At 36.1% G+C, this 12,307-nt stretch overlaps 2 protein-coding genes across 2 annotated transcripts in view; one reads left to right on the top strand and one right to left on the bottom strand.

The window, feature by feature from the left end:
* Positions 1 to 3,512: 3,512 nt before the first annotated feature.
* On the bottom strand, positions 3,513 to 5,935 carry LOC107752975 (proteinase-activated receptor 3). Its single transcript, XM_016569055.1, has 2 exons — positions 5,764 to 5,935; positions 3,513 to 4,727 (listed from the first exon to the last, which is right to left on the bottom strand). The coding sequence occupies exons 1-2, from the start codon at positions 5,825 to 5,827 to the stop codon at positions 3,661 to 3,663; spliced, it is 1,131 nt and encodes a 376-aa protein (XP_016424541.1). The 5' UTR covers positions 5,828 to 5,935; the 3' UTR covers positions 3,513 to 3,660.
* Positions 5,936 to 9,013: 3,078 nt separating this feature from the next.
* wdr38 (WD repeat domain 38) overlaps positions 9,014 to 12,307 on the top strand; it is a 5,775-nt gene continuing 2,481 nt past the window's right edge. Inside the window, exons 1-4 of the mRNA XM_016569054.1 lie at positions 9,014 to 9,198; positions 9,368 to 9,488; positions 11,528 to 11,644; positions 11,802 to 11,899. Of these exons, the coding sequence (XP_016424540.1) occupies positions 9,103 to 9,198; positions 9,368 to 9,488; positions 11,528 to 11,644; positions 11,802 to 11,899 (432 nt within the window). The 5' untranslated portion in view covers positions 9,014 to 9,102. The remainder of the gene's footprint in view (positions 9,199 to 9,367; positions 9,489 to 11,527; positions 11,645 to 11,801; positions 11,900 to 12,307) is intronic.

Genomic DNA, 12,307 nt, shown 5'->3' with positions numbered 1-12,307 from the left:
CTTTCTTTATGGGAACAGATTTGGAGATTTGTAGCATCACATCACTTGCTCATCAATGGATGCTCTGCAGTGAATGGGTGCCGTCAGAATGAGAGTCCAAACAGCTGATAAAAACATCACAATAATCCTCAAGTAATCCACACCACTCCAGTCCATCAATTAACATCTTGTGAAGTGAAAAGCTGCATGTTTGTCATAAAGAAATCCATCATTAAAGCATTTTAACTTTAAACCGCCACTTCTGGCCAAATAATAATAAAGCTTCCTGTTGAAAAAGTCCATCCCCTGTTGTCCCCTCACATCAAAATCCACTGACATTTTTGTTTACCCTTACCAAAAAGTAGTATACTTCAAGTTTATTTTATTAAGTATACTTAAGTAAAATTCAAGTATATTTTTAAGTATACTTTATGTAGTAAGTATACAAATATCAGTGTACTAGTAGTATACTTGTAAGTGTACTATTTCAATACTCCTTGGGACTAAATTGGCCCACTTTCTAGTATATAAAAGTATACTTTTAAGTATACTTTAAGTATAACAGTAGTAAACTTTGAGTACACAACTAGTTTACATCAAAATGTTTAGTTTGTACTGCAACTATACTAAAAGTGAACTTATGGGTATACTGATAGTTTACTAATTAAATACTTGTAGCATTTTTAGTACACTTTGAAGTATAGTCTCAGTAAACTACTAGTTTAGTAGTTTTATACTGCAATTATACTCGTAAGTTTTCTTTAAGTGAACTTTACATCATACTTTAAGTATACTACTATGTCCCTATTTAGGTATTAATTTGTATATATTTTGTTACATGAATATCTGAACATACAAAACATCAAAAGAAAGAACAGGGTATCTGCTTGTAAACAAAAACATTTTATTCTAGCTTCATGCATTCTTTTTTTAAACACTTGAATGTGGATAAGTTTCATAAATAAAAAAAGAGAAATAAACAACATTTTGAACAAAAAGCTGAAAAAAGACTATGAATTGGATTCAGAATGATAATCAAAACGTAGATAAAGTCGATCAACACCCCAAAGCTTGACAGTTATTATTACCTCTTTATTGGTCGACATTTTATTCCATAATGTTACATAGTTTTGATGCTGTTTTATGTCTGATGATCGTGTTAGAATACATGTGGAAGGATCTGTTGTTTCGGTTTCTTCTTCACTTGTGTTTTTTGGAAATTCTGTACAGAAGATGTGTACTAGCGCCCCCTACAGTATAACAATGAAATCACGGATTCTAGGAGCACAATTATAGCTAAAAATATATTTAGACTTTTTCTAAGTATAAGTCAAGTATACTTAAATGTCATTTTAAGTATATTTCTGAGAAGAACATAAAGCCCATTTCTGAGAAGTACAGAAAAAGTAGACTAAAAGTATACTTTCCTATTTTTTAGTTTAAAAGAAGTATACTAATAGCACACTTGAATAAACTTCTTTTTCGTAAGGGTAGAACTGTTTCGGCTTGTAAACACTGCTTGATCTGTGCATATTTCTCTCCGAGACCACTTTTTCACTGGAGAATGCAATATTATGGATAGAGGACTTGATGTTGATTACTGTGATGTTTTTATCAGCTGTTTGGACTCTCATTCTGACGGCACCCATTCACTGCAGAGGATCCATTGGTGAGCAACTGATGTAATGCTAAACTTCTCCAAATCTGTACCGATGAAACTCATCTACATCTCCTGAGGGTGAGTAAAGTTTCAGCTTATTTTCATTTTTGGGTGAACTCTTCCTTTAAGCAGTGTGTGTCTCTGTATGTGCATGTCTGCATGAGAATCAGAGAGAAACAATCTGTTACGACACTGTTAGTCACAGCCCACTGGCACTTTTGTCTTCAGGCCAGAGACAGCGTCTCCAAACTGCAGTCGAATCCATCCTGCATGTTGTATGATGAATCTAATCCAAAGAAAAATAAAGAGAAAACCCAACACACACCACTGGACCTTAGTCACGTAGATTGCATATTCAATATGACCATCTGTCCTGATAAAGCTTCATTAAACCAAAATATAAGACAGCTGCAACTTTTGTTTTATTTGTTTTAATGACCATATTAATGCTGTGCTTTAAAATCACACGAGTTTAAATATAGGCATTATAATACAACATTTGGATTCTCTATACAAATAAGGATAACATATACAGACAAACTTTGCCTTGGTCAACAAGGCTTTATGTAACATTCAAAACACACAGACTCTGAACACAGTCCAGGCAATATATTACATCCTTTTCTTTCAGGGCCATTCAAATGACTCTCCATTTGTATTCAGTATAAAAGGTGCTGCTCCTCTCCAACCGATTCTGGCTGGAACGACCAACTATTAGTTCTCCTCGTGGCACTTCACATATTAAAAACTTTAAATCTAGAACAAAGAGGTTCAGAAACAAGATCGAAACCAAAAAACATTCTAGAGAACTCCTTTTTAGAATAATATAGTCAACATGAAATCACAATTGACTATTTGCTTAATATACTTAATGCATCTAATTAAGTATATAAGTATAAATGAGTAATATTGTGAAATATTAGTACAATTTAAATAATTGTTTTCTGTTTGAATATATTATAAAATAAAGCAATAAGCCCCAAGAAGCCGTGGTTTACAGTGAATTTATAACAGCTAAGGGGCGTTGTTAGGCACGACGAGAAGCGGAGAAAGGTTTCACGAAATAAAACAGAGCAAATAAAGTGTAATGATATTAATAAAAACAGTATTCTTCCACCAAACAATGTAGTTCCTCAGAATCAGTTGTGGTTGCAACAAAGTGGTTGCCAAGCAACAGACAAACGTAAACAAAGGTGTATGTTTGTAGAGTAATTTACAACAGCTTTCGAACGTGGCTCAGCCAATCAGAATCAAGGATCGGAACTATCCGTTTTATAATGTAATTTATTACATTTATTCCAGTGATGCAAAGCTGTATTTTCAGCAGGCTTTACTCCAGTCTTCAGTATATGAAAGCCTGATTCCACAAAAAAATGAAAAAGGTAATTGTGACTTTTTATTTTACAATTCAGATTTTTCTTTTCATTAGAAATTTAAACTCTGCATTTACATCTTGAAATACTGAGTTTACATCTTGCAGTTCTGACTTTTCCTCAGAATTCAGATTTTACATCTCGAAAATTCCGTTTTTTGTTTCCTCCATGAAATAACAAATGAAAAAAGAGAATGAAAAAAAGCGAATTATGAGATATAATCTCTTGCAAGAAAAAAAGTCCAAACTGTGAGATAAAAAGTCACAATTTTTTTTTTATCCCGTGGCGAAAACAGGCTTCCACATCAGTGTTACACGACCCTTCAGAAATCATTCTATGCTGATTTGCTGCTCAAGAAACATTTCTTATAATTATCAATGTTGAAAATGATTGTGTTCCTTCCTATTTTTTCAGGATTCTTTGATGAATAGAAAGTTCAAATGAAATCTTTCATTATAAATGTTATGAATGTCTTTACTGTCAATTTTGATCAATTTGATGCATTCTTGCTGAATAAAAGTATTAAAGTAACAGTATTTTTTTAAAAGCGGTTGTCTAAGTGTCTTTCGGCTATTTCAGACAGGTCACATTAAATATCCAAAGATTAGAGAAGTTAAATGGGTTGCACACCGCACATTTCATGTTGATTTACGCAGAGATGCTAAGCGCACGTCCTTTGCGCGTAAGGAAGTAGCGTTTGGTTCCGACGGTCCTGGACATGAGCACGAACAGATACGGATCCAGAGCGCTATGCAGGCAACACAGACACACGGTCACGCTGAAGTAGATGTAAAAACTCTCCGTAGAGCCGACAGACAGCAGAAGGTAATGCACGAAATGAAGGCAGCTGCTCGGGCTGAAGCACAAAACGAAGATAATGAAGTTAAACGTGCTAGCTCTGATATAAAGAGCCCAGTCTCGGTGCGAACGGTTCAGGTGCCAGATGATAGAGGTGTAACATGCGACTGTCACCACTAGGGGCAGGAAAAAACCTACACAGGTCAAGCCTAAGTTATAATAGACAAGCCACTGGTCTTCAGCAAGAAGAACGTCATGGCATGTGATTATTCCGAGATCTGTGATGCGGTAGCTTTGTTGCACTAGGAATTCCGGCAGAAGGGCGATGATAAATACGATCCAGACGGTTAAACAACCCCATGTGCTGAATGAGCGCTTCGGCAAGCTTTTATAAAGGAAAGGATGAACCACAGCTAGGTAGCGTTTGATGCTAATGCATGCTAGTGTGAAAGCGGAGCAGTAAAGGTTTCCGTAAAAACAGGCGGTCGTGATACGACAAGCGGCTTCGCCGAATATCCAATGGTTTCCGCTGAGATGATAGTGCGTCTTCAGTAACAGGCTGAACAACAGCAGCAAGTCGGACGCTGCCAAGCTACAGTACAAAATAGCCGACGAAATGACCCGCACTTTGGTTCCAAGGGAGACCAAGATGGCGATATTGGCGGGAATGCCGACAATGATGGCTATGATGTAGACCGCTGGGATGAACCTATTGCTCAGAGGACCTTGGAGGTAGTTTGCTGTGTTGTTGCTTCGTAACTTGACTTCAACATCAACGGCGGATGGGAGGACGTGTGTTTGGGGGTCTGTCGTTCGGTTTGGAGGAGGAGGTACGTTGACTGGGATGCCGTGTCCTCGAAAGGTCCTCGGGCTGGCGATGTCAGTGCTGTTGCGTTTGCTCTTCCTGGCCCTCTTTCCTGCAGGTGGACATAGAGGAGAGTTAAAAAATCTAAGTAAACATTTATAGTTGCAAACATAATTTTGATAAGTTCTTTTGACATAATAATGCTGATCATTACATCAGCGTAATATTGCACGTAATTTTAAATGTTTGTGTTATTTTTAGTATTAATCAAATTGTCTTGATGACGTTGAAAGTTGGGCAGTGGGTTTCTAGTTCCCAGCATGCTTTGCATAGGACTGGATAAGGAGAATAAATGTTGAAATTGAGTGTTATTTTATGTGTTTATATATATATATATATATTGTATTTGTATATTATCCATCTCAAAAAATTTTAAATCATATTTAAACTTTGTATAAATATATACACATGTATTCGTATTAACTGATAATATTTAAGTGAAATGCAAAAAAACTGATTAAAATTGTGAAAAATATTTTAATCTTAAATTGTCTTACTCTATGATATCCATATACTTTTAAAAAGACCTTCTGTTGCCTTATACTACTTATAACAAAAAATAAAATTTGTTTTACTGTCAAATGTTTTACTGTAATTGATCACATCTGATTATAGATTATTTCACTGAGAAATACAGTCTTACTCTCAAGAAAAAAAACAATCAAAGACTAATACACTTCCACTTCAATTTAATTCATTTCTACTTCAGTTTAATTATTTGCGCAAAATGCTTCTTTCAGATTTAATGCTGTATGGTGTTGGATTTTCACAGTAAATCTACTCGTTTCTCTTTCATCACCAGTGTTGGGAGTAACGCATTACAAAAGTAATAATATGATGAAAGTAACTCAAAAGTAACTCAAAAGTAGTGTAATGCATTACAATTCAGAGACAGTAATATTGTAATGTAACTAATTACTTTCAAAAGACAGTAACTAGTAATATATAATGTATTACATTTTGGAAGTAACTTGCCCAACACTGTTCATCACACTGATGAACAACAGGAAATTCAAACTGCTATACAGAGCAATGGAACGTTTGAAGTGAAACGAGTTTAAACACATCTAACAAACCTATTCGCTTACCTTTAGCCTGGGTCGCGTTTAGAAGAATTAAAGTTATCAAAACGACAAGCAAAACTTTCCCCATGACTGAGAAACACGTCCAATACGGTCAATTCAAAACAAGCGAAGTCTCCACACGGTTTGTCTGTGTGTGTGGAATCCAGATGAAGGGCGTAAAGACACAAGAGGTGACTGCGAGTCTCTCTCTCTCTCTCTCTCTCTCTCTCTCTCTCTCTCTCGAATAGCGGTATCGTTCCAAACCGATGACATCATCACCCCCTCATTTGAACCCCTTTCAGCCTTTGTCATCATAATTACTTCTATTATTTTGTGTTCTTAATCGTCCAAAACTTTATCCATCTAAAGTCTTAAAGGGTCCGTTCACAGTTTTTATTTATTTATTGCTCACTTGGCGGTGGTCTATCAGTAATTTTTGTTTAGTTTGACGGTTTCAAACAAATATCTTGTTGTTCAGCCAAAGATTTTGCGTGCATGTAAATTTAACCATTGTGAGAAGGAAACGCCTGTAGGTGAGAGATAAAACAAATATAGAGGTCACATTTATTATCTTGTAATCTACAACCATCTGGACGTCTGTTTTCACTTCCCCTCAGTGTATTATCTTCTTATTTGTTGGTTACTGCGGTACAGCCAGCAAGAGTTATCCATGACGCAGTAGGAACAGATCGAATATACATCAAAGGGTGACAAAAACATGAGAGAGAGATGCTTTCCTGTTTCCTACAAAGGACAAACTCATACCTAGATGTGATTTAAGTAATGCAGCAAAACATGCATTCTTGCACACCCACACATATCCGCGCGCGCACACACACACACTTTTGATTTAATTATAGCCCTAACCCGCAGGTCAGAGAGCTCAACTTCTTCTAAACTAGTTTTTACCAGATTTTACACTGAACATCAACTGGCAATCAAACACAATACCAAAACTCTTTATTGTGCAAGAATAAAACAAAAATGATCTAAAAAAGAAACGTATATTATACACATAATACTGCACCAATGCACCAAAAGAGCTTGATTTGACGTCGTCAACAAAGGAGATGGGATGCATTTTCTGCTCTCTTTTAAAGGAATAGTTCACCCAAAAATGTGCTCATTATTGGATCAATGGATCCTCTGCAGTGAATGGGTGCCGTCAGAATGAGAGTTGATAAACAGTTGATAAAAACATCACAATAATTCACAAGTAATCCACATGATTCCAGTTCATAACGTCTTGTGAAGTGAAAAGCTGCATGTTTATAAGAAACAAAGCCATCATAAAAGCATTTTAACTCTAAACCGTCGCCTCTGGCTAAAATATGAGTCTATAATCCATAATAATGCTTCCTCTTGAAGAAGTCCATCCGCTGTTGTCCTCTCACATCAAAATCCACCCCACATATTTGTTTAGAACTGTTTTCACTTGTAAACAATACTTGATTTGTGTATACTTCTCTCCTGATTCAGACGAGATCTTTTTCACTGGAAAAAGCAATATTATGTATAGACGACGTATTGTTTTAGTCAGAAGTAATGGTTTGATGTTAAAAACGATCTTGATGGATTTGTTTCTTACAAACATGCAGCTTTTCTCTTCATAAGATGTTAACTGATGGACTGGAGTGGTGTGGATTACTTGTAGATTATTGTGATGTTTTTATCAGCTGTTTGGACTCTCATTCTGACGGCACCCATTCACTCCAGAGGATCCATTGGAGAGCAAGTGATGTAATGCTAAATTTCTCCAAATCTGATGAAGAAACAAACTCATCTACATCTTGGATTGCCTGAGGGTGAGTACATTTTCAACTATTTTAAATTTTTGAGTGAAATATTCCTTTAAAAGTTGATATGACGATACATTTCGTTATCTTAACTATGCATGATTTTAGGATTGCTTTTTGTCCCCAAACAGTTTGAACTGTTTTTTTTTTCTCTAAAAAGCATGTGCATCAACTATGGATGACTTAATATTTTGTTTTCGAAACTGCTGGGTTTCTATCAAAGTGATTATTATTCAGTAAAGGTGAAAGGTGTCATTGTTTCCTGCATGTGAGGACACATTGAATGACTAACATGCATCTCCTGCTGCGAGCGAGCTGCGTGAAACTCATGCAAACAACTATTAAACATCCACATGCAAACACCTACTAAACATCCTGCTGTTCAGAGTAAACATTCAGATAGAAAGCCTACTGATCTGGTGCGTCAGTTACTCTCTCGAACTGTGAGACTGGAACACAGATGTCTTCTTTACAAACAGAGCACATCAGAAACAGTCAGGCATGGAAAATTAGTGCCTGGGGGTAATTTCTCAAAAATACTCACATTTTTATGGGAAAAGGACATGGTGTTCTGAAGTGACACTAACACATCAGGACTTCTGAATGGTCACAGAGTGTGTTTACACGTGTGAACTGGTATTCAAACGCATATTGCACACACAGCATAAACACACATGGATAGAGATGACGCATTTAACAGGACGGTGCCTAAATTCCTTACAGTATGTGAACATTTCTGAAGTTTGGGATTCTCAAACATAGACTTACTGAGAGGATTCATAGAGATTTCTCTCCTTTAGCCTAGAAACAATTGACATCTTGTCTTAAATCATATTACTAATTTAATTTCTTAATAATATTTAATATTAGGCTATAAGATATAAGTATTATAATGTTTCATTTGATGTAATTCAACTAATACACTATACAACTAATCAACTAATAGACTCAACCCCATGTAATTTCAAATCTGTGTTTCTTTATTTATGCTGTGGAACAAAAAAGGAGATTTGAGAAATGTCTCGGTATTTCTTATTTTTTTCATCCAATAGATGTCAGTGGTAACCAAAAGAGTTTTGGTTACGCTACCAAACATTCTTCAAAATATTTTCTTTTATGTTCTGCAAAAGAAAGAAAGTCATACAAGTTTGAAACGACATGAAGGTGAGTAACTGATGACAGATTTTTTTATTGTGAACTATCCCTTTAAGAAATTTTTATGTGGCAACGGTACAATAGTGCCGCATACATACCATTATAACGTAATTTTGGTCAAACTATATAAATATACAAGTGATTTTTAAGCACATTACTTAATTTCAGTGCTTAAAAAGTGCAACTGGCAGGTGAACACTCAAACTGAGCTCGTTAAAGTGATTTTTCAGAGTTAATGACTGTCTAAACCAGGAGAAAAATCCCAATAAACCGCAGGCGCAGCCCTCATAACTCAAGAGAGCGTAACTCTGGATACAGAAACAGTCAAAACCCAAACAAATCTGAGCTGCAACACTCACCACTGCAGCTATGCTTCTATTGACCATGTGTGATTCATTATTACATTTCTGATATGGCGATTTCTCATGAAAAAGGAGCCATGTGGCGCCATCCCTCAGAAGACTTCAGCGTGTCCAACATTAGGTATTTTTCCAGACACAAAGGAGAGGTAAGCGCTGATATTTTGTCTGCAGCCTACTTAATTTTCTTTCTCTATATATTTAAATAATGTTTATATGTTTAATTATCTATTTTGTATAATTTTTTTAATTTTACATAAATTAAATGAATTAGGTGAATGTTGTTTCAGCAGCGTTATGTTGTCATCTGTGTCTCAGGTGAACTGCTGCGCATTCTCACCTGACTGTCAGATTCTGCTCACGTGCTGTGATGACGGCAGACTGTACCTGTGGAACTCCACCAGTGCAAAACACCTGGCCACATTTAGCGGACACTCAGGTATAATACCCACACTTGTGGTCTTTGCACTTGACCACTTATATGACGTATTTCCTGTATTTGGCCCAAGTGTTCAAGTGAGGATGAAGACCACAAGTGTGTGTTGAACTTTTCATTACCTGATGGGACACACTTGTAGTGTTGTAAAAATGCAAGTGTTTACATAGCTTAATTTTAATTTTAAATACTTTGCATTTTAAAATCAACTTCTAAATGTCTGTTCAGTAGTCCCTATAACATGACATAATTTAGTTTGTAGTGCTTCTAATTAAGTGATAAAAGCAGTTGCAACTGTTGTACAAAATAAATATCACCACTACTCATCTTTGCACCAATAAAACGTAAAAACACAGTTTTTCTACAAAATTATGTCATATCTAATTATTATATTAATATTTAACTTACATTGGAAAGGTTTTCGTGACCTCTCGCGAGATCTCGGCAAAAAGTATCACGATTTATTTCCAGACCATGATGCATGATGGGATACACTAAGCCTCGAATAGTGCTCCGGAGCGGTATTCGAGATGGGTTTAGTGTGCGTTAAGGGCACTGCGCTTTGCCGTTTTTAAGACCTGGGACAGTCTTGTGCACTTACTTCCTGTCACGCGCACGCGCTCTCAAGTGGCCAAGACCGCACGTGTGGGTATTTGGACAAGGCATTTGTGTATTTTTGCGACTCTGGAGTCCACTACCGTTAAGCGAGTGGAATTCACTGTGGTAAATATATCACTGTCGTAATAATTAATGTGGATAGCTGTGCACCTGCATTTGTTGCTGCCGTAAAGCAACCCGCCTTTTTCGCGGAATTTCGTAAACGCTCACCATACTTACATATTCTCAGCAGTGTTGCCAAGTCCGTGGTTTTTCCGTGGAATCGGGCTACTCTAACACTGTTTCCACTGTTGAAGCGACCCCAATAACGTGATATATTTAGCCACAGGAATGCGATTGGGCTAGTTTTGAATAGCAATTGGGTGGGTTTTGTTGTGAAAACCTGGCAACCCTTATTCTCAGAACAGACGATTTCGCTTTAGTAGAAGTCAATCAGGGTTTGAAATTAACTTTTTCACTCACCAGCCAATTTGCACTAAATCTGCGCAGATTTGGCTTACATGAACTTCCTCAAGAAATTAATTAGTAAACATAATTTACGAAAAGTAACCCGCCAAATTGGCTTGTGATTTGACAGCGTTACCCGCCACAGCTGATTTTTACCCGCATTTGGCGGGTTGGCGGGTGTTAATTTCAAACCCTGAAGTCAATGGTAAAAACCTGCTAGCTAACTCTCAAAATATATCAATATATTACTCATACAGTAGTATCATAGTGGAAAAAGGATGCGTAAACATGACATCTGGCCCAGAACATCAGAATTGGAAAGAAAAAAAAAGTAAGAAGATTATCAAATGCACAGTGCAAGAATCTTCTGTTCTGTAGCTGTTAAAGGACATCAGACCTGAATGAAGAAAGTCACAAATTGGGGCTAGGCACCGAAAAAACTTGGAAAATTGGCTGTTTAATGGCACGTTCAACTTACCTCATATAGTGGGGCATGTTGTCACAAAATGGTGTTTCATGAAATGTGGAAAACATAAAAATAAATAAATAAGCCAATCTTGATAAAAGATTTACTGGAGTTAAAAAAAAATTATAATTTTTAGAACTTGCCCTGATGTATAAATATCAAAGTAAGTGTAGGCCTAATTCATAATGGAGGAGTATCGTTTTATTAGCAGGGTTTTATTAGCAGAGCTCAATAACAGGGAAAAGACTAAATCCAGGGCCAAGGGGTCAGTAAGTACAAGCAATCCAGAACACAAACAAACAGATTCGTAGAGCACAGAATCCAGAGAAACTAGTTAAAGATAAAAATTAAAAAAAACTTACAAAAGAGCAAAAATCAATATATTAATACACAAACATTAACGAGTCCATCCAGTGGTGCAATGTGGGTATGGAGTGTATTTAATGTATGTAGGTAAGCATAAAGTTCAACATTTTCTGTTTAATATTTTTGTTTTGAAATAAACACGCAGGTCCTGTGAAATCATGTGTTTTCTCCTCGGATGGTCAGCTGTTTGCGAGCGCGTCTCACGACCGTACCGTCAGAATCTGGAGCCGCTCCGGCACTGAATGCACACACTTACTGACAGGTACTCATACTCCGTTCAATACTGATCTATCACATGATTCACAGCTTCAGCAGCAGCATCTCATCAGCATCATCCTTTGTTCTGTTTTATAATCACCCTTACAATAACCATAGTTTCAGTCAAACTTAACTTCATTGAACATGTTTCTGCTTGTCAGCTCACAGAGGGAGTGTGGAGACGGTGAGCTTCAGTCCGGACGCTCAGTGGCTGGTTTCGGGTGGATGGGACAACAGAGCACTGATCTGGAGAGTTCAGGTGACAAACACACACGTCTCTTTACAGATCAGGAACTAATGTTTGAAACAAACACTTCCCTTTTTAAAAAGACTTCTGCAGAGTCTAACAAAAATAGAGGGACACATATATTTAACCAAATGAAACAAACACTTCACTTTCAAAACCATGTTTCGAGAGGAAAGATATCTACATTTGAACAATTTGAGCCATTTTTATTGTGTGAGAAAAATCTTAAGCGTGATATTGTAAAGAAAATGTTGTTTATAAAATGTAATAATTTTAAATATTTATATAATTTATTATATTTATAATTGGATATGTTAATATATTATACTTTGTCTAATAAATATTATTTTAATTTTTATGTTAATATTATATTATGTGTATATATATATATATATATATTATACATATATATATATATAT

The sequence above is a fragment of the Sinocyclocheilus rhinocerous genome, unplaced genomic scaffold (assembly GCF_001515625.1).
Source record: "Sinocyclocheilus rhinocerous isolate Xijiao unplaced genomic scaffold, SAMN03320098_v1.1 scaffold231, whole genome shotgun sequence".
Taxonomy (NCBI): Eukaryota; Metazoa; Chordata; class Actinopteri; order Cypriniformes; family Cyprinidae; genus Sinocyclocheilus; species Sinocyclocheilus rhinocerous.
The sequence above is the reverse complement of the archived record's forward strand: the minus strand, read 5'-3'. Positions and strand labels throughout refer to the sequence as shown.